Raw genomic sequence first — 26,425 nt, 5'->3', positions numbered from 1 at the left:
ACGTAGCTCACTTCTGACAGGTTTCATAGCTATTTCATATTGCTAGACTTCCATTTTAAAATTACCCCTGCCAGGAAATACACCAAGAGAGCTTAAAATAGCTCTGAAAAGTGAACAGTGGATGCCTTAATAACACCATCAGACCCAATGTGGCCTAAATCAGGGGTGAGCAACTGTAGTTGCCTAAGGTACTATTCAGGGAAAATAAAAATGTTTATGGACTACAATATTTTTTCCATTTAAACTTAAAATAGTTTTACTGAGCCCAGTTGTGTAAAGGAGGATAGAAATATGAGAGCAATGTCACAGCTTAGAAAATGGAAGAGAAAAAGGAAAAAAAAAAAATTTGAGACAGGATGTGGCTCTGTCACCCAGGCGGGAGTGCAGCAGCCTGATCTCTGCTCACTGCAGCCTTTGCCTCCCAGGCTCAAGCCATCCTCCCACCTCTGCCTCCCAAGTAGCTGGGACCACAGGTGTGCACCACCACACCCAGCTAATTTTTGTATTTTTTGGTAGAGATGAGGTTTTGCCAGGCTGATCTCAAACTCCTGGACTCAAACAATCTGCTGCCTTGGCTTCCCAAAGTTCTGGGATTACAGGCATGAGCCACCATGACCAGCCGAAAAAGGAATTTTTAAGAAGCATAGCTGAGGTTATAAATTGTTTCCACATTAAGGTTTTTGTAAACATAAAAGGAACATAAGCATCACTGGGAATTATGAATACTGGTGTGCACTGTGGTTCTTTGAATGAGCCACTGGGCCATTCAGAATAACTTTATTGAATAGAAATGTGTCAATGGGAAAAATCAACACTGCTTCTGGATCTCAAAATGTTAGTATCTGGGCATATTTGAGAATCAGCAACTCCTAGGTGCCTTTCTAATTTTCATGTTTTTTATCTGTATGGTGTTTTCAAGTTCAGGAAGTACGTTCACATCCATTCTCTTATTTTATCACTGAAACTGCCTCACAAGGAGTAGGTATTATCATTCTCCCATCTTAATAAATGAACCCCCCTTCACCCAGATACCCAGACCAAAAACCTTGAAGTGATCATTGACATTTTTCTTCCTCATCCACCATCAATTTTTGTATTTCTTTTTGAGACAGGGTCTTGCTCTGTCACCCAGACTGGACTGCAAAGGTGCAATCCTAGCTTACTGCAGCCTTGACCTCCTGGGCTCAAGCAGTCCTCCCACCTCAGCCTCCCAAGTAGCTGGGACTATAGCCATGTACTACCACGCCCAGCTAAGATTTACAAAAACTATATATATATAGAGAGAGAGAGAGATGGGATCTCACTATATTGCCTTGGGGGTTCTCAAACTCTTAGCCTTAAGCAATCCTCCCCCCTCAGCCTCTCAAAGGGCTGGGATTACAGGCATGAGCCACCAAACCTGGCCATCATCAAATTCTTTTCCCTCTGTCTTCAAGATAAATCTAGAATTCAACCCTTCACCCCTGCCTCCATATCACCATTGGCCTCCAAGCCTCCATTGCTGCTTCCCTTCACTTGCTGCTCCTGCCTCATAAGCAGTTCCCTGCTTCTGCCCCTGCCTCCCAGTATTCTATTTCCTACCATGAAGCAAGGGAATTTTATTTAAAAAACGCAAGTCGGATCCTGCCACTCGAATGCAGGAAAACCTCCAGTGATTCCCCATCTCATTCAGAGTAAAAGCCAGTGTTGTTACCATGACTATGAGACCCTGCCTACCTGGTCTTGATCACTGTTCCAGCCACATTGGCCTCCTTGCTCTTCCTCCCAGGCACAAAGTACACCCCCATCTGAAGGCCCTTGCCCCGGCTGTTTCCCTTCTCTTTCACCCAGATCTCCAACATTTCTATACCTTATCAGAAAGCCTTACCTGGCCCACCTGTGTCCTCCCTCTCTCTCTTACTCTGTTTTGTTTTCACCAGAGCTGTTATCATTTATATCATATACTTCTTTATTTGTTAGTTCGTTGTCTGTCTTTCCCACTAGACTGTGAGTTCCTTGTCAGAAGGGAAATTTGTCCCCTTTTTTCACAGGACCTTCATACAGAGACTGACATGTAGCAAAAGTCCAGTGAATTATTTATTGTTTAGATGAATAAGTGAATAAATGAACCCCCATTTACACTTAGAGAAATTGGAGCTTAAAGTCGTTAAAAGTCTTGCCCAAGTCAGAGCAAGCATTAGAGCTGGGTCCACAGTTATTGCTTTCAATCCAACCTTAACTGAGGACCTGAAGCTTGACTAAAATAGAGAGCTCCTCATGGCTCCACGTTTAATTCATTCAATGAATCACAGTCCACCAACCAGGAGTAATTTGCAGCAGTTCTGATTATCCTTGTATTTTTTTAAAAACTTCAAAAGGAATACAGTTTGTAACACTCGGCTATCCTCTTAAAATCTCTTTTCCCCTTCCATTTCTGTAGCTGTGCTACTGTTCTAGACCTCTTGTTCTTCAAAATCATCACACTTCTCTCCTCCTCATAGGTCTCCAAGACACCACTCTTTCTGGCACAGACTCTAAAACCAGGGTACTGGACTAGACTAATTAAATATCTTCAGTGTTTCATTTTATCTCCCTTGTTGACTTCTTATCTATAAATGTCAATTAGATCAAGTCAGTTTATAGTGTTGTTCAAATAATCTATATCCTTACTGATTTTCTGTCATTCATTTAGAGGAAGCTCTCAATCTCTTACTACAATTTTAAATTTGTTTCTCCTTGTAGTTATGTCTGGTTTTGCTTCATATATTTTGCAGCTTTGTTGTTAGCTGCATAAACATTTAAGATTGCTATGTCTTCTTGATTGACTTACTCCTTTATCATTATGAAATAATCTTCTTGATCCCCAGCAATATTCTTTTCCTGCAATTTACTTTGTATGACAGTGATATAGCTGCTCCAGTTTTTTTAATAAAAAAAGTGTTAGCATGGTAAATCTTTTTTTTCTATCTTTTTATTTTTAACCTATTTGTGTCTTTTATAAAGTGCATTTTTTATAGGCAGCATAGAATGCGGTCTAAGTTTTTAACTCAGATTTGAAGATCTCTGCCTTTTAGTTGAGATATTTAGCCTAATTACATTTAATGTTATTATTGATAGATTTAAACTTATTTTGTTATTTGTCATCCTCGCTTTTTATTTTCTGTTTGTCCTATCTGATCTTTGTTCCCTTTTTCCTATTTTTCTGCCTTCTTTGGAATTAGCTGAATATCTTTGTGATTCTACTTTGTCTTCTTTATTATCCCTAAATGCCAATTAGGTCAAATTGCCTGGAATGAAATTCTTGCCACAACCACTTACTAGCTGTAGGCAAGTTTCTTAACCCCTCTGGACTACATTTTGCTCAACATAAAACAGAAATAACAACAGTGTTTGTCTTGTAGGGTTGTTGTGAGGACTAAATGAGCTAATACATATACAGTATTTAGAACAAGGTCTGATACATGGTAACAGCTACAGCTATAGAAGAGTTATTGTTGTTAGTGGTGTTGGTTGTAATCATCATTGTTATTTGCTTTTATCTATTCTTTGTACTTTTCCCCAGCCCATGCTTCTTCTTGCTGGGCTGCTGTAAGATAGCTGAGGTACCTGGAGTCTCCCTGCTCTGCATACGCTCCTTCACACCCAAGAAGAGGACAAAAGCATCCCTGTAGGAATCATGGTTCTTGTCTCACTGTGACTTCTATTCTTATAAGAAATTCTTATGAAGAATTTCTGACAAGGAGGAATAAGTTCAAGAGACCTATTGTACAATATGATGACTATGATTCATAACAATATATTGTATACTTGACAGTTGCAAGAGTAGATTTTTTTTTTTTTTTTTTTTTTTTTTTTTTTTTTTTTTTTTGAGACGGAGTCTGGCTCTGTCGCCCATTCTGGAGTGCAGTGGCGCGATCTCGGCTCACTGCAAGCTCCGCCTCCCGGGTTCACGCCATTCTCCTGCCTCAGCCTCCCGAGTAGCTGGGACTACAGGCGCCCGCCACCGCGCCCGGCAAATGTTTTGTATTTTGTAGTAGAGACGGGGTTTCACCGTGTTAGCCAGGATGGTCTCATCTCCTGGCCTCGTGATCCACCCGCCTCGGCCTCCCAAAGTGCTGGGATTACAGGCGTGAGCCACCGCGCCCAGCCGCAAGAGTAGATATTTAATAAAGAGAGCTATGTTGCTAATTCACATTAAATTCACAAATATCATATGAGAGAAGACTGTCCCTTTTTTTATTCAAATGAAAAGTTGCAAGCATTGCCATGGGTGCTACCCTGCCAAGTAGTCCCAGAGCAGAGGGACACTCAGGCCACGGTGGTCTTCCATGATTCAGCAGTTTTGGGGGATTCCTGGAACTTAAGTTGAACACAGATGAATCTTCCTCTTATATTTTTAATCCTTTGTAGGTTGCTCTCTCTGGCCTCTCATATAACTAAAATGTCCCCAGTGAATAACATGAATGTCAGTGACCCAGTAGCAAGAATTTTACAAAAATGTCATAAGAGAGGATACTTCAAATCATGATGCAAAATATGGCCTGAAGCTCCAAACCCAGACATGTGTACCTCACTTTCCTTCTCAACAGATGTGCACCCAAAAGTTGAATGTGAGTTCAAATAAAGAATCCAAAGAGAAACCCTTTACAAAGTTGGTAATTATTTACTCTTTCTACCAGGACTGCTTTTTTTTTTCCTTTTTTCTTTTTTTTTTTTTGAGACAGTCTTGCTCTGTCACCCAGGCTGAAGTGCAGTGGCATGATCTCAGCTCACTGCAACCTCTGCTTCCAGGTTCAACTGATACTCATACCTCAGCCTCCTGAGTAGCCAGGACTACAGATGCATACCACCATGCCCAGCTAATTTTTTTTTTTTCAGTAGAGATGGGGTTTCACCATGTTGATCAGGCTGGTCTCAATCTCCTAACCTCAACTGATCTGTCCACCTCAGCCTCCCAAAGTGCTAGGAGTACAGGTGTGAGCCACTGTGAGGACTGCTGTTTTTACTACTACAAATAGTAGCACACATAACAACAACGATAATACTTATCCAGTCCTTACCACGTGCCAGTGAGCATGCTCAGTGCTTGACACATATCACCCCCATGAGTTCTCACAAGAACTCTATAAAGTAACTATTATGTTATCCCCATTTTACAGCTAAGGAAACTGAGGCACAGGGCAGCTAAGCCAAAGGAAAGTTAACGACAGAGCCAAAATTGCCACTTAGGTGTTTCTCCTTTAGTCTGAGATCTAACCACTGGTCTAAACTGCCTCTCAGTACATTAGAATGCTGCTTTATCTATTGGTAAATCCAGATTTCCACATATCCGGACAGCCTGAAGACAGAGATTCAGGGCCACTAATGCCCACACAAATAGATCTGCCTGTAGTGTGAGGAGCTAGGAGGGAAGCCACCTGTATGTCTGCAATAACAGAACTTCCATCTGCTCCAGGTACTGTGCATCCCATTTAATGAGCATGTTTCCACCCAAGAAAATGCAGAGCCGGAGCTGACTAGACAGAAACAGTACATCTCAGCCCTCAGTTTTTCTTGGTTTTGACACCTTCTGGTATGTGCCAAATTAGCAATAAATTCTGAGGAAAACCTCAGAGGGAAAGCCCCTCCCTCAAGCAGACTTTCCGAAGGAAAATTGTTGCCTTTTCTCTGATCCCACCAGCTTTCCCATTCAGAAGCCTTTAACCAGAAATCCCCTCTGTTCAATTAGAATCGTGACTCATGTTCTTACTTCAAAAAAAGAAACCAAAGTTTGTCATCTAGAAAGGAGGAGGAAGAGTGTGAAGAAGAGGGTGCTTTAGAGTCAGACTGTTCTGAGTTTAATTTCTGACTGTGTCCTTCATCCGCTGTGGAACCTGGGAAAGTTACTTAAACTTTCTTAGCCTCAGCTCCCTCAACCGTAAAACAGGAATAATAGTATATAATGATATAGCTAATAGTAAGTATTTACTTTAACCTAGCTATTGTTCTAAGCACTTTATGTTTCTACTTTAATCCTCACACCCTTGAGGTAGGTACCATTATTATTATCCCCATTGTATAGATGAGAAAACCAAAGTAGAGATAACTCTAGTAATTTATTTGCCCAAGATTGCACATGAATCTGGGTAACGTATCTCCACATTTAAGCTCTTAACTCCTCCAGATGAGTGTAATAAATTCCCATAAAGTGCCTGGCACAGCACAGAAAACTTGTAACACTTCACTAAGTAGTAGTTATTGTTTTTATTATGAAGTAGTTAACGATTCAATATGAATTACACTGTATAGGTTCTATGAACTTCTTCTTCTACTTTTATTCTCATGTATTATGATTATATACACAATAGATGTTGTAGCTGTATTCACTGTTGCAAATCTCTTTCTATGGATGCAAAGTAAAGGGAAAGCGTTAGTAGCTGCCAGATATAATTCCAGAAAAGTGTGAGGCTGTTACAATCTTGCTAGTCATTACTAAAAAAACTACAAAATTTCTTGCCCACTTCCTGAATTTGATTTTTTACATCATCTACTTCCCTATGTACCTAAGTCCAAGATTTCCTTTCACATATTTAACTTATTGTTTGCTGCTAAAATGATACATTTTCCTCTGCCCATAGAGAGATTTTGTAATAAAGCTGACATTTATTGTGCATCTACTTCCTGACGTGCCTCATGCTTATACTTCACAAGCACTGTCTCATTTAATCCTCACAACAGCCCTATTAGTGAGGAACCATTACTGACCTGTCTTACGGAGCACCAAGAGGTTAAGCATCTTGACCAACATCTCACAGTAACTGGTAGAACTAGAACTGGAAGATTATACTCTTAACTGTTACAAGCCAATAATCTCTCTCCTTAGCCCTGGCTGAACCTCCCTCTTATGTCCATTTATTCCATGAATACATTAATATATTATTTTAAGCACTGACCAGGACAGCTGGATGATCTATGTAACCCCAGAGCTGTTTGCGCTGGCCTCAGCCGCAGCACAGGGCTGATAAACTTATCAGTCATCCGGTCAATGCTCCCTGCCTCAGCTTTGGTCCAGCCATCACCTCTCTTGCCTGAGCCCCTGTGACCAGCTCTTCACTGATCTCTTTGCTTTCTCTCTTTCCACCCCCTTCCTCCTACAGTGTATTCTCTATCCAGCAGCCAGTGAGATCTTCTTAAATAGAAATATGATTGTATCCCCCCTCCCCACCTTTTAAAACCCTTCCATAGTTTCCCATTCATATTTAGAATAAGCATACTGGCGATCTGATTTATCCATTTAAGAGGTCAGTCTTGGCCGGGCGCGGTGGCTCAAGCCTGTAATCCCAGCACTTTGGGAGGCCGAGGCAGGCGGATCACAAGGTCAGGAGATCGAGACCACAGTGAAACCCCGTCTCTACTAAAAATACAAAAAATTAGCCGGGCGCGGTGGCGGGCGCCTGTAGTCCCAGCTACTCAGGAGGCTGAGGCAGGAGAATGGCGGGAACCCGGGAGGTGGAGCTTGCAGTAAGCCGAGATCGCGCCACTGCACTCCAGCCTGGGCAACAGCGTGAGACTCCGTCTCAAAAAAAAAAAAAAAAAAAGAGGTCAGTCTAGCTACTGCAGGATGAATGGAGAATAGACACAAGAAGGAAAGTAGGAAAGTCCGTTAGCAGACTCCTGTCATGGTCTAGGTGGTGTTGATGGTGACTTGACTGGGTAGTTGCAATAGGGATGGAATGATATGGGGTACATTTGGGAAGGCAAGCTTGAAGAACTTGGCAATGGATTACATGTTTTGTATGCAGTGTTTTAAAATCTCATCAGAAATCTTTAGAAAGATCGCTCTGATCTCTCAAGAGCATGGCGCTTAAAACCAACTGAACTATAACAAACGTCTATTGACCAGTTACCATATATCAGGAACTGATAAGAATTCAGAAAGAAGAACATGGTTCTGTGCTAGGTATTTAGAAAGCAGGATCAGAGTTCCTTCCCTCCAGAAACTCACAGTTCAATAGTAACAATAAATATAACCACAAATAAATTAAAGCTGTGTGATAATTGTAACAGCAGAATTATCTACAAGGCCTAGGAGATGATGACATCAAAGTAAAGGTTTAAAGTGAGGGAGAATATGAGTTTTCCCATGAGGAACAGGGAGAAGGCATCCCAGGCAGCATAGGTTGTACCAAGTTACAGAGGTGTGAATTTTTATGGTGTGGTCAGGAATTACAGATACACAATGTAGATAATACAATGTGCGGGAACCAAGTCAAAGGTGTAAGCAGAGATGGAAAATGAAAAGTTTTTTAGGCTAGGTCAAGATGCTGGACTTTGTCCCTATAGGCTGAGGTTTTCCCAAGTTCATTCATGCCACTGATAGTACACTAGATTGTTTTAATGATATACAGATGAGCATGGATCAGATATAATTGGCCTTCCTTATCCACAGGTTCTACATCTGAGAAATCAACCAACCATGGATGGGAAATATTTGGGGGGGAAAAACACTGAAAAATAAAAATACCATAATAAAAAATAATGTGAATTAAAAATAATACAGTATAACAACTATTTACATAGTATTTACATTGTACAACGTATTATAGGTACTCTAGAGATGATTTAATATATATGGGAGGGGCCAGGCGAGGTGTCTCACACCTGTAATCCCAGCACTTTGGGAGGCCAAGGCAGGCAGATCAACTGAGGTCAAGAGTTCGAGACCAGCCTGGTCAACATGGTGAAACCTCGTCTCTACTAAAAATACAAAAATTAGCCAGGCATGGTGGTACACATCTGTAATCCCAGCTACTCAGGAGGCTGAGGCAGGATAATTACTTGAACCCAGGAGGTGGAGGTTGCAGTGAGGAAATCATGCCATTGCACTCCAGCCTGGGTGACAGAGTGCGACTCCATCTCAAAAAAAGAAAAAAAATTTTTTTTTTCTTTGAGACGGAGTCTGGCTCTGTCGCCCAGGCTGGAGTGCAATGGCGCGATCTCGGCTCACTGCAAGCTTCGCCTCCCGGGCTCACGCCATTCTTCTGCCTCAGCCTCCCGAGTAACTGGGACTACAGGCGCCTGCCACCACGCCCGGCTAATTTTTTGTATTTTTTTTTTTAGTAGAGATGGGGTTTCACTGTGTTAGCCAGGATGGTCTCGATCTCCTGACCTCGTGATCCCCCCGCCTCGGCCTCCCAAAGTGCTGGGATTACAGGCGTGAGCCACCGCGCCCGGCCAAAAATATTTTTAAAAAGGATGTGCTTAGTTTATATGCAAATACTATACCATTTTATGTAAGGGACTTGAGCGTCTGTGGATTTTGGTGTCTGCAGGGGTCCTGGAACCAATTCCCTGTAGGTGCTGAGGGACAAGTGTAATCATTTATGTATTTTAATGTGTGCTACATAATGTATAATTAGTATATCAAGCCTATAATATAGTTTCCTTTTCAAAATAAATGTATTCATGTTAAGTTAATTTAAAGAAAAATATCAAGTAAATCAATAGAATAGGTGAACAGATGTGGGACCAATCATGAAAATGAAATGTAAGAGGCCAAAGTTTGAGGCACTTTTCATATAAATGGCAGGGGAAGAGGGTAGGCACTGAAGGAATTTTAGCATGGAAAAGGCATGATAAGATTTGCAGGTGTAAGCTCTGTCTCATTTCCAGGAATAGGATAAAAATCATTCTCATGTCCCTGAAACCAATTAAGAGGTTCCTCTATAATTGTCCATGGAAGCAAAAAATGTGGGTGGGGACTGAAATAGTGGAAGTGGGAAGAGGGAAGATGGAGCCGTGAGGAACTCCCCAGGAGGTAAAAACTCAACTGCACTTGGCTATTGAGGAATAAGGATGAGGAAACAGAAGGACCCAGGATGACTCCTGGGTTTCTGGCTTGAAGGTCTGAGTAGATTTTGGCTGCCAGCCACTCTTAAGGGCCCCCGAAATTTGTCAGGCAGGAAAAGTTTTAATTAGGTGAATTCTTCATTATGTTCCAAAGCAGAAATTCTGTCTGATTTGAGGTGAGGTGAGGATTTGGAAGTTTTCCAGTGGGTATTGATGACAGTAAACAGGTAAAGCCAGTTTTAGAACTCAGTTAGTATTTGAATGTATTTCAGTATGACCAGATCTCTCCTTTCTTAGTTGGATAGAGCCTGAAAAATGCCAGCCTCGATTCCTAGATTGGTGCCAGTTCAATGTGTAACAATCCACAAAGCAGATAAGATAATACATGAATTGATTAGTAATATTGATCTTAGGCCAGGCGCGGTGGCTCACGCCTGTAATCCCAGCACTTTGGGAGACTGAGGCGGATGGATCAACTGAGGTCAGGAGTTTGAGACCAGCCTGACCAAAATGGTGAAACCCCATCTCTACTAAAAATACAAAATTATCCAGGCATGGTGGCGCATCCCTGTAATCCCAGCTACTTGGGAGGCTGAGGCAGGAAAATCACTTGAACCCAGGAGGAGGAGGTTGTGGTGAGCTGAGATCACACGGTTGCACTACAGCCCGGGCAACAAGAGTGAAACTCCGTCTCAAAAAAAAAAAAGCAGTAATACTTATCTTAACATATCCAGATAGCTTTGAGCTCTGCCTCTGTAGTTCTCAACCCTCCTTTTTATTTTATTTTCCTGTATAAAAAATTAATTTCTTTCAACCGAAGAGCTTTTGGAGAAGGAGGAAGGAAGTGGGGAGAACTTCCTGTGTTGACTTGGAACTTCCTCCCTGTAATGTACCCACATTTCTCCCTGTAATACACCTGCAATACAGCAAAAGAAAACAAGGGAACGTTTTCCTGAATGAAACTTGACAAGAGGCAAAAGAGTTGTGAGATTTAGCACCCTCTTTTTTCTTTTGTGTGCAGTGTCTTTCAGGAGTTCCCCTACCTAAAAGACTTTTAGCACGTACACAAATTAAGTTGCAGCATAACATTTTCCAAGATGCTTTCTGGAATCAGTCAAGGAGTCTAAGTCTCACGATAGGCCTCAATTCCTCCTGTAAGTGGAAGTGAACAGTGCTTGCTGTTGCTTATGCTCAACCACAGGCTCCAAAATCTGTGCCCTGTTCCTGAGCCATGTGCATTTCCTTGTTTATATGTACCAAGCCTCATGGCAAAGTGTGTTCAACAATTCACTCACTCATGCATTAATGCAGCTCTGGTCTTTCTCCTTTCCCTTAGGTATTTATGGGCCATCGGTAAGAATGTCTGGAAGAGATGGAAGAAAAGGTTTTTTGTATTGGTGCAGGTAACTAACTCTTCAACTCTAATAATATCAGTCTTAAGAGACATCAGTATTAAAGATTTGCTAGAATGAATGAATGCTTTTTAACTGAGTATAACTTTAATAAAATACACAGAGCTCATGCATTTAGCACAATGAATTTTTACATATATCCATGTAACCACCATTCAGAGGAGGATACGGAACATTTCCAGTACCCAAAGGTCTCCCTTGTGCTCTATTCTCTATTTTTATATCACTTTAAAAGGAGTTCAAGACTAGCCTTACCAACATGGTGAAACCCTGTCTCTAGTAATAGTACAAAAAGTTAGCCGGGCGTGGTGGTGCATGCTTGTAATCCCAGCTACTAGGGAGGCTGAGGCAGGAGAATCACTTGAACCGGGGAGGTGGAGGTTGCAGTGAGCTGAGACTGTGCCATTGCACTCCAGCCTGGGCAACAAGAGCAAAACTCCGTCTCCAAAAAAAAAAATAATAATTAAAATAATGCATGGCTAAGCAATTGAAGCTATTTTAGCTTGCAGTACATTTCCTCAGACTATTAACTGGCCAATATTTATTCAGCACCTACTTTGTGTGGAGCACATTGAGAGGACATAGAGAAGAACTAAGGTCTGGTATTTAGCTCCCAGAAAGGAATCTGTTAGAGTTCTACATATGCAAACAGCAGAAATAGACTCAAGCTAATTAAGGTTTAAAAAATGAATATATGGAAGGCTTTGGAGTTAACTCATAGAATTGTGAAAAAGTCTGAATTACCCATCCATGTTAAGAACAGGGCCAGCATAGTTCCAGAAATCCAAGTTGTGTTAGGCTTCTCCAGAGGGAGAGAACCAATAGGATGTATGTATATAAGAAAAGGCATTTATTAGGGAGAACTGGCTCACATGATTACAAGGCCAAGCCACACAATAGGCTGTCTGCAAACGGGGGAAGAAAGAAGTTGGTAGTGGCTTATTCTGAGTCTGAAAACCTCAAAACAAAGGAAGCCAACAGTACAGCCTTCAGTCTGAGGCCAAAGGCCCAAGAGCCCCCAGCAAGCCACTGGTACAAGTCCCAGTGTATAAAGGCCAAAGAGCACCTGGAGTCTGATGCCCAAGGGCATTAGGAACAGAAGGAACCATGTAGCAGGGAAGAAAGAAGAAAGCCTGAAGACTCAGCAAACAAACTTATCCCACCTCCTTCCTCCTGTTTTGGTCTAGCTGCACTGGCAGCTGATTGGATGGTGTCCATCTACACTGGATGTGGGTCTTCCTCTCCTAGGCTACCAACTCAACTGTCAATCTTCTCTGGCAACACCCTCACAGACACACCCAGACATAGTACTCCACCAGCCATCTAGGCATCCTTCAATCCAACCAAGTGGACACCTTATATTAACCATCACAAGTCCTGGAACCATGGCCAGTACTTCTGGTGTGGTCATGAGACAGACTGGCTCTGACCACTTTCCATCCTTGCATCTCTCCTTGAGGGTCAAATTTCATAGAGGGAGAATTGGTTTAGTCCAAACTTGTTCACTCCCAACTTTTAGCAGGAAGAAGGGGTGGCACTTGGATTGACAGTCCCACTGGATTGTCTTTCATGCAAAATCAGGATGCCATTACCAAAAGGAGAAATGGATACTGGGAAGGTAAAAATAACTGGTATCCACTTTAAAGAGCATACAATGTAAATGGGAAGACAAGACACATCAAAAGAGACGGTGCTGGCCAGGAGCACTGGCTCACGCCTGTAATCCCAGCACTTTGAGAGGCGGAGGTGGGTGGATCACTTGAGTTCAGGAGTTTGAGACCAGCCTGGGCAACATGGTGAAAATCCATCTCTACTAAAAATACAAAAACTAGCCAGGCATGCTGGCTTGCGCCTGTAATCCCAGCTACGGGGAACGCGGAAGCAGGAGAATTGCTTGAACCCGGGAGGTGGAGATTGCGCCACTGCACTCCAGTCTGGGAGACAGAGTAAGACTCTGTCTAAAAAAAAAAAAAAAAGCAGTGCTGAGTCATGCATGGTTCTCGCCCCTCAGTGCTTCTCATTGCACTTGGCACAGCAGTCTCTCTTGGAATCACTTGGGAGCATGCCTGGTCTCCCCGATAGACTGTGCACTGTTTCAGGGCCAGTTTTGTTTCTGATTCTTTTTTGTGTCCTTCCCTCTTTCCTCCACCACACTCATACACAGTCCCTAGCCCAGTGTCTGGCACAGGCAGTCAGGAAATGTTCATGGAAGAGAAAAGAAAAAGGAAGAGAGAGGAGAAAAGCTCAGGCAATACCTTGGGTGGTGCTGAAAAAGAAGAGATCATGTGCTCTGAGAAGTGGCTGGTGACAACCATTCTCAGATTTCTGAGAACTTCTGATATGATTAAGTACTTAGGAGAAGTAGATGACCTCTTATTTCGGGAGAGGAAACTCTTCAGGAAAAACAAGAGGAAATGTGTGGAAAACATCAGTAAAGCCATGTCTGTACAGTAAGTATAGGGAGAACCAAAAGGGAGAGAATGATTTTTTCAGGCAACTGGAACACAGGTGTTAAAGCCTTCACACTGAGCCTTCTACCAAGAGAAGATGAAAGTCACACAGCAGCTAAAAAGCAAGCTCTGTGCTCACTTCTGAGAATCATAAAAGGGTACTTCTCATCTAAAGTTCAGTATCTTTCCTAGAAAGGCAGGAGAAAATAAGTTCAGAATTCTGAGAAATTTTTCATGTACATATGATTCTCATTAACTTTAAAGAGCTGTCAAGGTATTTTGGGTACATCCATCCCGCCAAAAAAAATCTGTTTCAGCCTGAATCAGATTTCTCCCTTAACAACCTCTGCGACACACAGAGGTGACATGAGAGTCCCATCATCACAAAGATAATGGGGGAGCCAGGGTGACAACTCAGGTCTTCTCTTTCAATTCTTGTCCCATTCACCACGACAATGTCTAAAAGCAATTTGCTAGCACACCCAGAAAATACTGCATTATTTTTAAATTATTTCCATTTTTTTCTTCTCCCCTATTTAAGTGATCACATTTAGAAGCACTTTATCAATATCATAATGAAAAAAATACACTCCCTTTGAAACAACCCCAATGCCATCAGAGCTGCAGGAGGAAAGTTCAAGGCACCAGTGCTGGTCCAATTCAGAGGAAGCTAAAATGTCCCAGGTTGTTTGAAGAAAAGGATGTCAGTCCAAGTGGTGACAATTGGCCCCCAACAGCTGCATGCAATGTTGAATTCAGTCATATGTACAAGCAATTTTCAGTTTCTCTTTAGCCACCAACCCTTACTTTGAAACTCAAAATGCAAACATGAAACCCAGAGAACCACCCTGGTTCAATTTGCAGAATGGTGAGGGTTCTGGGAGAGGGAGAAGATTCCCCTAACCCCACCCCTGCTCCTGGGCAGCCTTAGAGGGAACTCCCTGGAAAACAGTGTGGAAACCACCAAACAGAAAGTATATCTACCCAAGTGACTTACTGAATCTTTGTGTCTTTCAATTCAGATGTTAGATCTTATGGAACGTATTTATATAGAGAGCTAGGAGCACACAATTTCCAATGCAATTATGATTTCATACATTAGATTTAAAACAAGGAAAATTGTCTGAAAAAAACAAAGACGAACAGAGGACATCCAACATTAGTCTCCTCAAAATTCATCTCCTACATGTACACATAGAGTCTACATTTTTGCTTATAACACGTAACAATTAAAACTCTCCCTGACTGAGATTTCCTATTAGTGCTACTGTCTTGGGGAACAAAATGTTAGCTATAAAGGGACTTTCTACTAGTCAGGGATAAAGGACATACTCAGAGGAGTGCTGGACCAAAGTAGCAATTCCCATTTCTTAAGGATCAGAGCTAAAATTATTATAGAGGTGGCTAGAGTCTACCCTACCAACTGTGAAGGGAATGAAGCAGTCACAAGGAGCTTCTGTGCCAGAGATTCAAGCATTCCTGTGCGATGAGATGATGTCTGTAAATGTGGGCCTGGACCATCTGCATCAGGTGTTGTTTAAAATGCAGATCCCCAAGGTGCCATCCAGAAGACTCTGATACAGTAAGTCTGGGGTGGGGCCCAGTAATCCGTACTTATAACAAGCACCCCAGGAGATACTGATGCAGGTGGTCCAAAGGCCACCCTTGGAGAAACACTGCCTTGGAGGTCATTATCCTGCTTAAATGAAAGGTCTTATTCCCTTCAGAGGACACCCTCTTTGAGTTTATGTTCTCTATGGAACCAAGCATCAGAGTAGCTAAATAGATGACTATATTCAAATGGCATGATAAAGCCTCCTCTTGCCATGTTCCTTGAAATTCCAATATATGTCCTATAAACTTGGTTGGCTGCAAACCCTAATCCAGAGATTAAGGGGAAACGGGCCTTCAGTACCCTGAGTCAAGAAATTACTGGGGCCTTGTTCTAAACCCTCGGGTCCACGGTGAGAACCAAGCACATTGATTACTACTGTTAGTAACTCTAATGTGACCAAATCAACACTAATGATAAAGGTGCCAATTCCATAGAGCACCACTGGATAGCCAGAACGCCCACCCTGTGTGTGTAAGGAGAGCAGTGAAAACAGGCCAACTTATCACCCATATCAGGTTAGAAAGTCTTAACGCTATCATCTTTTTATTTTAAAAATATTTTTATTCTATGATCAAAAGATTTCCAGTGGCTGAACATGGTGGCTCATGCCTGTAATCCTAGCACTTTGGGAGGCTGAGTCAGGTGGATCACGAGGTCAAGAGTTCGAGACCAGCCTAGGCAACATGGTGAAACCCCATCTCTGCTAAAAATACAAAAATTAGCTGGGCATGATGGCGCACACCTGTAGTCCCAGCTACTCAGTTGGCTGAAACAGGAGAATCACTTAAACCCGGGAGGCGGAGGTTGCAGTGAGCTGAGATCACTCCACTGCACTCCAGCCTGGGTGACATAGGAAGATTCTTTCTCAAAAAAAAAAAAAGATTTCTGGTTAAAATCTACTGTTTTGATGGGTGTTCAAATAATTTCTGAGACATTTCCCCCCATTTTAGCACTATACAAACAGGAATATTATGTGGTTCCTCTAATAATGTGGATAATCACTTGTATTTATACGGTTTCTTTTTTTTTTTTTTTTTTTTTTTTTGAGACGGAGTCTCGCTCTGTCGCCCAGGCTGGAGTGCAGTGGCCGGATCTCAGCTCACTGCAAGCTCCGCCTCCCGGGTTCACGCCATTCTCCTGCCTCAGCCTCCCGAGTAGCTGGGACTACAGGCGCCCGCCATACGGTTTCTTAGAGTTTACACAGTGTTCGGCAAGCTGGTCTTCATAACCTTTCTGTACTACAGTGAGGACAAGGCTTTTCTCAACTTCACATTAGAGGAAACTAAGGCTCAGAGTGGCTAAGTGGCCTGCCCAAGGTCAATGGCTTATAAGCAGCCAAATATGAAACCTAACACAGGCCAGGCACAGTGGTTCATGCTTGTAATCCCAGCACTTTGGGAGGCCAAGGCGGGCAGATCACAAGGTCACGAGTTCAGGAGATCGAGACCATCCTGGCTAACACGGTGAAACCCCATCTCCACCAAAAATACAAAAAATTAGCCGGGCGTGGTGGCAGGCACCTGTATGCCCAGCTACTTGGGAGGCTGAGGGAGGAGAATGATGTGAACCCAGGAGGCGGAGCTTGCAGTGAGCCGAGATCGCGCCACTGCACTCCAGCCTGGGAAACAAAGCGAGAATTTTTCTCAAAAAAAAAAAGAAAGAAAGAAACCTAACACAGGTCTTTTGATTGCAAGTGCCTTCGGTAACTCCAAGCACTTAGACAGGACTGGCACCCAAAGAGATCAATGCATACAGAATGTTATATATATGTTGGAATACTACTCATCCATAAAAAGAAATGAATTAATGGCATTCGCAGCAATTTGGATGGAATTGGAGACTATTATTCTAAGTGAAGTAACTCAGGAATGGAAAACCAAACATCAAATGTTCTCAGTCATAAGTGGGGGCTAAACTATGATGATGCAAAGGTATAAGAATAATACGATGGGCTTTGGGGACTCAGGAGGAAAGGGTGGGAAAAGGGTGAGGGATAAGACTACAAACTGGGTTCAGTGTATACTGATTGGGAGATGGATACACCAAAATCTCACAAATCACCACTAAAGAACTTACTCGTGTAACCGAATACCACCTGTTCCCCAAAAACCTATGGAAATAAAACATTTTAAAATAAAACATTTTTAAAAGAATGTTCTAGAACTGAATTACTCAGCTAGAACCAACATGGCTCCTCTGTTTCTGATTCCCAACTAAGAATGTTACCAAAAATTATGTTCTAGATTTCAGAAAAATAGCTAAATCAGAACAAGACAAAATATTGTTAGATAATACATAATGCCTTGGAATACAGTAGTAGTCACCTGGGAATACAATATTGAAATAAGTTAACCACAAAAATGAATTGTAAGACATATGAGTAGTTAAAGAATTTGTAGCTCTGAATGTTTGTTTTTGCCACTCAACTCCATAATTGCTCTAGAAGACATTTATATTTATATTCTGGTTGCAAATGGCAGATATCAACCCAAACAACCTTAAGTTTTAAAAGGGGAAGAATTGTATTGGTTAGCTAATTAAACTAGTAATTAACTGGAGAGTCTTCTGTCATGGCTAGATCAAGGACTCAAACAATATTATCAAGCCTCTGTCTCTCAATATATGTAATCCCTTGGCTCTGATTTCCTCTGAATTGACTTCACTCTCAGGCATGATCTCTGGCAGCTTAAGCCTTACAAAAGTTTACCAGCCCCAGAGAAAACTTTTCGTTTCCAATTGTTCCAGTACAAGTGTTTTACTCACCGTACTTCCAGCTAGACATACAGTTAGGCCCACACAAACCACTTGCATTGAAAATTGAAAAAAGAGTGGTTCCCAGAGGAAGACCAGGATTCAGTTATGGGAGGGCAATGAATGCCCTGCATGCACACATAAGAAATGCCCCCACAGAAGGCCAGGTGCAGTGGCTTGTATCTATAATCCCAGCACTTAGGGAGACTGAGCTGGGATGATCACCTGAGGCCAGGAGTCTGAGACCAGTCTGGGCAACATAGTGAGACCCCATGTCTACAAGAAATAAATTCTCTTTTAATTATCAAAAAAGGAAATGTCTCACAGATGTTATCATCATCCCCATTTATAGATCACAAAACCATGTCCTAGAAAAGTTAATTGAACTGTGTTGGTTCACATAGAAAATAATGGATCTGAAAACCAAATCCAGTTCTGCATGACTCTAAAATCTATTCTCCTTCTCCTCCACCAAATGGCCTTCACTTCAGTGCCAATCAGGAATCTGGGATTTAGACACTGTGATCCTTCATTCGCAACTACATCACATTAAAAATAGTCCTTAGTCTCCAGGAACTGTGTGATTCACACCATAAAAATTTTCTCCATCCTCAGATTTTGGCTCAATCCGTCAATGCTTCCTCAGGAATTCCTTGCCCAACCACCCATCTAGACCAAATCTCCAAGCTCTTACAGTATGATATACCTCTCTTTTTAATATTTGCCATTATTAAGATAACACGTTTCTGAAATAACGTGATTAATGTCTACCTTCACACTAGACATGAGAACAGGAATCATGTCTGGTTTTCTGCATGTTTATAGTCCCCAAACCGAACACACTACCTACGTATTTGTTGAATGAATGAATGCATCTATTATAAACAACGCTTTTCTAAAATATGTATGTGAATTTTGGACAAGGGCTAGTGACCAGCGTTCAGTAAAAATAACAGCTGATTAATTTTCAAAGAATGATGGTAAAAGCAAGGAAAGGGGATTTAGACAAAATACATTCTACTGTTCTATGTTCAAGTATTTTAGTCTCCTATAGGTGATAAGAAGAAGGGGAGGGGAGAGTTGGGGACAAGAAAGGTCTAACCTTTTCATCTCATGACTAGAATCTACTTGCTAACTATAATTGAAACTCAGGGTCAATCTTAGAGGTTATGGACAGTTCCTATATATTAAAACAGTGGTTCTCACACTTTAGCATGTATTAAGAGATATCTGATCAGGTGTGGTGGCTCATGCCTGTAATCCCAGCACTTTGGGAGACCAAAATGGGAAGATCACTTGAGCCCAGGAGTTCAAACCAGCCTAGGTAACATAGTGAGATATCACCCCCCCTACACACCACCATCTCTACCAAAAAAAAAATTAAAAAAAAAAAAAAAAAAAAGCCAGGCATGGTGGCACATGCCTCTAGTCCCAGCTACTGGGGAGGCTGAAGCAAGAAGATCACTTGAGCCCAGGAGGTCAAGGATGTAGTGAGCTATGTTTGTGTCACTGCGCTTCAGCCTGAGCAACAGCAAGACCCTATTTTGAGAGAGAGAGAGAAAAAAAGAGAGAGAGAGAGAATCTGAGACAATTATGAAAAATGTATAATCCTAAGACCTACTCTGAACTGAGTTTCTGATTCTGGTCTGACTTAAAAGAATGTAGCTACATATTAACAACCTAATCCGCCCCCTCACCCCACACACACACTGTCTAATAATAAAGGCAGCTGCTGTCATCCACTCTTTTTTTTTTTTTTTTTTTTTTTTTGAGATGCAGTTTCACTCTTTCTGGCAGGCTGGAGTGCAGTGGTGCGATCTCAGCTCACTGCAACCTCTGCCTTCCCATTTCCAGCGATTCTCCTGCTTCAGCCTCCAGAGTAGCTGGAATTACAGGAGCCTGCCACCATGCCCACCTAATTTTTGTATTTTTAGTAAAGAGGGGGTTTCACCATGTTGGCCAGGCTGGTCTCAAACTCCTGACCTCATGATCCGCCTGCCTCATCCTCCCAAAGTGCTAGGATTACAGGCGTGAGCCACTGCGCCCAGCCCGCCACCCGCTCTTTAAGGAACATTATTTCAAAGCATTCTCTAGTTGAAACAAGTGACTGGAAATGAGCTAAGGGTTTTTAAAGGTGTATCTGAGGTGCAGCCACCTTTAAAATAAAACCTTGCTGACTGTTCCCTCAGAAGTCCCAACTGTCTGTCCCATGATTCCATGAGAAGGTACCTACCCTCTGAAAATCCCAAGGATGGGAAAAACATAGTCCTTTATGCCCTTCTCTCCAAAGTGCACTTTCAGATATTTGCTGGTTGTTTAAGATCACTAGATTTTTATGCTTTCTGTTGTAGGCCAGGCTCTCTGACAAGGATGGCTGACTTTCTCACTTCTAACATGCATTCCAGGCTCTGCCGTGCCTTTATTACAACAGTGCTCGCTGCCTCCTTAGTTTTTCGTCAACAAAATACAGTTTTAAAAGAATTCTATGACAGAGGAACATGCATTTCATTGGGAATGGCTTTTACTGAGTGTGGTCTTGTGGAAGTATAAAAAGTAAATGTAAAGCTTTCCAAATCTTTGCAATTCTCCCACCATTCAAGCGCTCTAGAAAAACTGAGGTTCCCCCAAAAATTTCCAATAATCAGAATCATTCAAAGAGAAATCATTCTTTCTCCCTCCTTTATTTCCTAAAGTACATGGCAAAATCCTAAATCAAGACGCTCCCAATAAACCAACTCAATTTGGTTTACCAACTCAAACCAGTTCAGTTTGTCGAGAGTGACTTTAGCAATATAACCAGAAGAGGGCATCAGCATACAGCTCTCCAAGAAGGACGCCACTGAAATAGAAAAGGAAAAAAAAAAAATCAAAAAGCCCAAACCATGTAGTAATAGTAAATGCATAAATCTTGAAATAACACCCTTCTGTTGTGATTTTTTTTTTAATCTCAAGTGAGTGTCGGCAACTCTGTTTGGCCAATCACATTAACAAACTATGTCATCTCTCATGTTGCCAGATGAGAAATGCCGGGTTAAAAAAAAAAAAAAAAAATCTGGCTGGGCACGATGGCTCACGCCTGTAATCCCAGCACTTTGGGAGGCCGAGGCGGGCGGATCACCTTCGGTCGGAAGTTCGAGACCAGCCTGACCAACGTAGAGAAACCCCATCTCTACTAAAAACACAAAATTAGCCAGACATGGTGGTGCATGCCTATAATCCAGCTACTCAGGAGGCTGAGGCAGGAGAATCACTTGAACCCAGGAGGCGGAGGTTGCGGTGAACCAAGATTATGCCATTACACCCCAGCCTGGGCAACAAGAACAAAACTCCATCTAAAAAGAAAAAAAAAAAAAAAAAAATCTCCATATAACCATTCCAGCAATATCTATGATCATTGTCATGCAAAGGGTCACAGGAAATCTGTTATCCCTAGAATCAATAATAACAAGTTGGAAAGGCCTGGTGCTATACTTGGAATACCCTGTAAATTTTGGGGGTAAAACCTCTTGATTGGATTGTATGTACTCAACTTTCTAGAACCAATCAGAGTCAACTAGTGAATGTCCATTATATGGCAGATTTTGCTCATGGGAGTGAAAATACAATCAAGACATATGACTACCTAGACCTGCCTTCAATGAATTTATAATCCAGTAGGTAAATCCACCTATTGAGCTACGCTATATTAAAATGTGTGTCGAATGCAAGGAAGCTGCCTGTAAAAATGCATATGTATATGAAGTGTTTGCTCTATGGATATCACACATGGTATGTAAAACTCAATTCTCTAGCAACAATAAGATGCCGGTAAATACAGATGAAGACTCTGAGGCTTAGAGAACAGACAGCTTTAACAGAACTGGGATGGGACCCCAGGCCCATGGAACCCCCAGCCTACACTCTTATCCTTCCATTTTAGGAGAAGAGTATGTTATTGGTTATTTTATTTATTACAAGTAATTTATATGTGTTTCTTTATGAAAATACTCTCAGTGACCCAGCCTTAGGTTTCCCCTGGCACTGCGATATAAGGAAGAAGTTCTGCAAACCCTTTACATTATGAAGAAACCCAAGTGGGGCAGTAAAGTTTCCATCAGGAGCCAACAGAGGGCAGCAACAGACAAACCAACTACCAAAAACATCCTCCTGCGGACACTCTGCATCTCTCCACTGGGACCCTCACGCCTCAGACAGTGGGGGAGATGCATGTAGCGCTCAAGAACGTCAACTTCGTATCACCATTAAAACAGCAAAAACAAATCTCACTGTAGAAGAGGCTAAAAATGTCCCCCACTGGGATCAAAGTTCACTTAGAAAGTGTCTCTTTTAATAAAGGAAACTAAGGGATGAGGGATGTGGCACTCCTCCAAGACATTTGACATCCATGGATAGTAAATATGCCTGAGAGCTTTTAGCCCAAAGCTGGGAGGATGCTTGCTTTCCCACGGGCTCCTTGCAGACAAGCCAGATGTAGAAATGCTAAGTATATGTGCTGGGTCTGGATGCACTAGAGCGACAGGGTCCTGAAGGCGGGCCTGCAGCTGTGAGCACCCGCCCTGCACTGGCATGGTTTGTGTCGATGGAGTGAGGGCTGCCATTAGGGCACCAGTGACAACAGCCACGCCACTGGGGGGGCTGAGGATTGCTCTACTGTGACTGGCACCTAGCGATCAAGCACTCATTGCTTGTGACAGCGTGTCACTCCTGCACTTGTCTGAGATGAAAAGAAGACTTCAAAGCAACCAAAGTACTCCTTCAGCAGGAAGAAGAAAAGGATGAAACACGTAGATTGACGCTGATCAAAATGGTGCAAAAAATGAAATACTAAAATAAAAAGGCATGAATAAATGAATGTCTAGCCTCTAACTTCTGACCAAAAGGCCCATGTTGTATCTGCAAGCATAGCAGTCTCAGCCAAGGCCACAGTCACATTAGGTAGAACATACAAAATTGCTGTCATTTAACCACTTTTGACCTACAAAAATGGCAATCGCATGTAGCTTAACCCAATTATATTAAAAGCAATAATGATAATAGCTAATCTTCATCAAGCACTTACTAAGTGCCAGGAACAGACTCTAAGTGCATTCCACATGTGAACTCATTCAGTCTTCACAATAAGCCAAAGAGGTAGGTTCTAAGGTTGTATCCAGTCTACAAACGAGGTTATAAAGGACCAGAGAGGTTAAGTAACATGCTCAACGTCACACAGCCAGGAGGTAGCAAAACTCAATTTGAACCCAACCACTCAGTCCAGATCCTCAGAGGAGAGAACATGGGGGAGGGTTTTTTGGAGAAGACAGGCTCTAGGGGTCAATCTCACAGTCTGCTTTTCCTTAACAGGTCAGTCAGTACACATTTGCCATGTGCAGTTATCGGGAGAAGAAAGCGGAGCCTCAGGAACTTCTACAATTGGATGGCTACACTGTGGATTACACCGACCCCCAGCCAGGTACCCACCAACCCTCAAGGCCACCAGCCCACAAACCCTCAGCCTTCCCAAATCAATGGTCACCTAATAATTGCTGGGCACTTATTCCATGCTAGGCACTAAGTCAATTTACTAAGGGTTTCAGCTGTCAACGGCACAATCCCTGATATTATGCCGTTTCCATCCCAGTTGGTTAAATGCCATCCTAACCTAGGGTTTTGGTTTTACTCAAGGGATTCTCTAATTTAAAACCAAAAAGGAAGAGCATTTTTCTTTTACCTACCTGTATCCACATGAAATATGGACTCCACCATACAATGCTTAAAAAAAATATTCTGAAAAAGAAGTAGTCCTACATGTACACCAGAGACAGAGAGAGAGAGAGAGAGAGAGAGAGAGAGAGAGAGAGAGAGAGAGAGTGTGTGTGTGTGTGTGTGTGTGTGTGTGTGTTGTTTCACCAGTGATGTGTGAGCTTGGCAGGTTTCAGTGACCAAGTGAGCCTGCCCAATATATCCATATTCCCTAACTACAATTCAAGAGCTCATAAGGTTAGCTGGCAGCACTTGAAAACCCTCCCTAAATGTCTTTTTTCCTGTGAAGACACCAATCCACAAGCAGAGACAATGAAGCCCTTAAGCCTTATGTAACTAAGAAAACTACACAAACGGTAGTATTTCTTAAAAGTTCTACACTGCATAAGTTCTACATCCTGCCCCCTCGCACCTCTCCCCCTACCCATTTTATCTTTTTCCCAGAAAAAAAAAATGAATAGAAATCAGCCTCAAAGAACCTTCAAAATGGGAGGGGGGTGCGAAATCATTTCAGCATATTAATGAACAACAAGCACCAACAGCCCTCTCCCGGAGAAGTTTATTTTTATGCCAAATCTGCACAAGGAAAGCATTTCCAACCATACTGCATTATTTGGCCCAAAACCTTTTTTTCTACTCCCATATTGCTCTTCCACATGCAACAAAATACACAAAAAAGAAAAACAGAGTTTGAGAGAAGATGGGGTGCTAACCTGAAAAGGTATGGCAGGGAAGACCTTGAGCCCAGCCCACTTAGTAAAATTAGCACCCTCAGAATCTCAACCGAGCGACTGGGCCCAGCCCCACCCCTTCGGACTTTCATATGTTATTTGCATCCTGCCGGAGCAGAATACAGAGCTGACCACATAAGGCATGAATTAAATGCTCTGCCTGGAAATCCTTCATAATGAGTAGAACCAATGAGTTGGAAACAAACAATTTCATGCAACTTCTCATGGAAAGGATGGGGCTCCTGCCTTAGGAAACCACTCCTTAGGGCATTCTGTGATGGTCTGTGTTCTTCTTAAGTCATTGGGTTTCCTTCAGAAAAACAGATTCAGTCCTCCTTAGGACTTTTATTTTTAAGTAGAAGGCTCGGGTGAGGCATGGTGGCTCACATCCGTAATCCCAAGGCGAGGGGATTGCTTGAGACCAGAGTTCATGACAAGCCTGGGCAACAGAGCCGGACATCATCTATACAAAAAAATTTAAAAATAACCAGGGCATGGAGGCACACACCTGTAGTCTAAGCTACTAGGGAGGCTAAGGTGGGAGGATTGCTTGAGCCTAGGAGTTGGAGGCAGCAATGAGCTATGATTGCACTGCTGCACTCCATCCTGGGTGACAGAGAGAGACTCCAACTCAAAAAATAGAAAGAATTGTAAAAATTAATAAATTTTAAAACATAAAATGGGAAGCTAAAGGGCCAGTATGAGAAGGGAAATCAATACCATCTTATGACAATAATTCCTTTTAAGCCAGTTCATTTTCCTTTCCCCCCATGTGATTGTATTTAGCCCTCATGGTAATCCCACAAAGTGGATAAGACCGGGATCATTACCCCATTTTGTAAATGAAGAAGCTGAGATTCTGAGATATCAAAGGCTATTGTTTGAGACTGCCTGGTGGCTGAGCTGGAACTCCGGGTCTAACCCATGTCATGCTTTGGCATTTGCAATAAAGCATAGCTGCATGAACAGCTATAGCAAAGCTATGGTTGTTACTTTATCAGATGAAAGCAAAATTATCTTCCCTCAGTGGGGAGGGCAGGAGTGGAGAGAGCTATTCTATCTACATGTGTAAGGAGTAACTGTGCACATATATTTTTAAAGCTTATTTCTTTTTAAATCGATCCCATAGGATATAATTTATAAATTTCCTTACGAAAGATGTAAGTGGAAAGATGTAAAATGTAAATCAATTATGTACTTGAGAATAATAAGCAGCTTCCTCTATCTTTCCATGTGCTAAGTCCTATTTATTCCCCAAGTAATGTTTGATTGAAAACGGAGACTTAAATTCTCCCAGTTGTCATGGGAAAGTCTAACTTGGCACGGTGGCTCACGCCTGTAATCCCAACACTTTGGGAGGCCGAGGCGGGCAGATCATGAGATCGGGAGATGGAGACTATCCTGGCTAACACGGTGAAACCCCGTCTCTACTAAAAAAATACAAAAAATTAGCTGGGTGTGGTGGCGGGTGCCTGTAGTCCCAGCTACTCGGGAGGCTGAAGCAGGAGAATGGCATGAACCTGGGAGGTGGAACTTGCAATGAGCAGAGACCATGCGCCACTGTACTCCAGCCTGGGCGACAGAGCAAGACTCCATCTCAAAAAAAAAAAAAAAAAAAAAAGTGATTATTGGCCAGGTGCGGTGCCTCACGCCTGTAATCCCAGCACTTTGGGAGGCTGAGGTGGGCAGATCACTTGAGGTCAGAGGTTCAAGACCAGCCTGGCCAACATGGTGAAACCCCATCTCTACTAAAAATACAAAAATTTGCCACATGTTGTGGCACATGCCTGTCATCCGAGCTACTCGGGAGGCTGAAGCAGGAGAATCGCTTGGACCTGGGAGGCAGAGGTTGCAGTGAGCCAAGATTGCACCACTGCACTCCAGCCTGGGCAACAGAGAGAGGCTCTGTCTCAAACA

General features: G+C 42.3%; 1 protein-coding gene across 12 annotated transcripts in view; it reads left to right on the top strand.

The window, feature by feature from the left end:
- The window catches only part of LOC105483175 (calcium dependent secretion activator), a 491,506-nt gene that overhangs the window by 306,152 nt on the left and 158,929 nt on the right, over positions 1 to 26,425 (top strand). For all 12 annotated transcript variants that reach the window (XM_011743930.3, XM_011743979.2, XM_071092026.1 and 9 more), the window contains exons 9-10: positions 11,144 to 11,210; positions 23,379 to 23,487. In XM_011743930.3, the coding sequence (XP_011742232.1) occupies positions 11,144 to 11,210; positions 23,379 to 23,487 (176 nt within the window). The remainder of the gene's footprint in view (positions 1 to 11,143; positions 11,211 to 23,378; positions 23,488 to 26,425) is intronic.

This window comes from Macaca nemestrina, chromosome 2, assembly GCF_043159975.1.
Source record: "Macaca nemestrina isolate mMacNem1 chromosome 2, mMacNem.hap1, whole genome shotgun sequence".
Taxonomy (NCBI): Eukaryota; Metazoa; Chordata; class Mammalia; order Primates; family Cercopithecidae; genus Macaca; species Macaca nemestrina.
The sequence above is the reverse complement of the archived record's forward strand: the minus strand, read 5'-3'. Positions and strand labels throughout refer to the sequence as shown.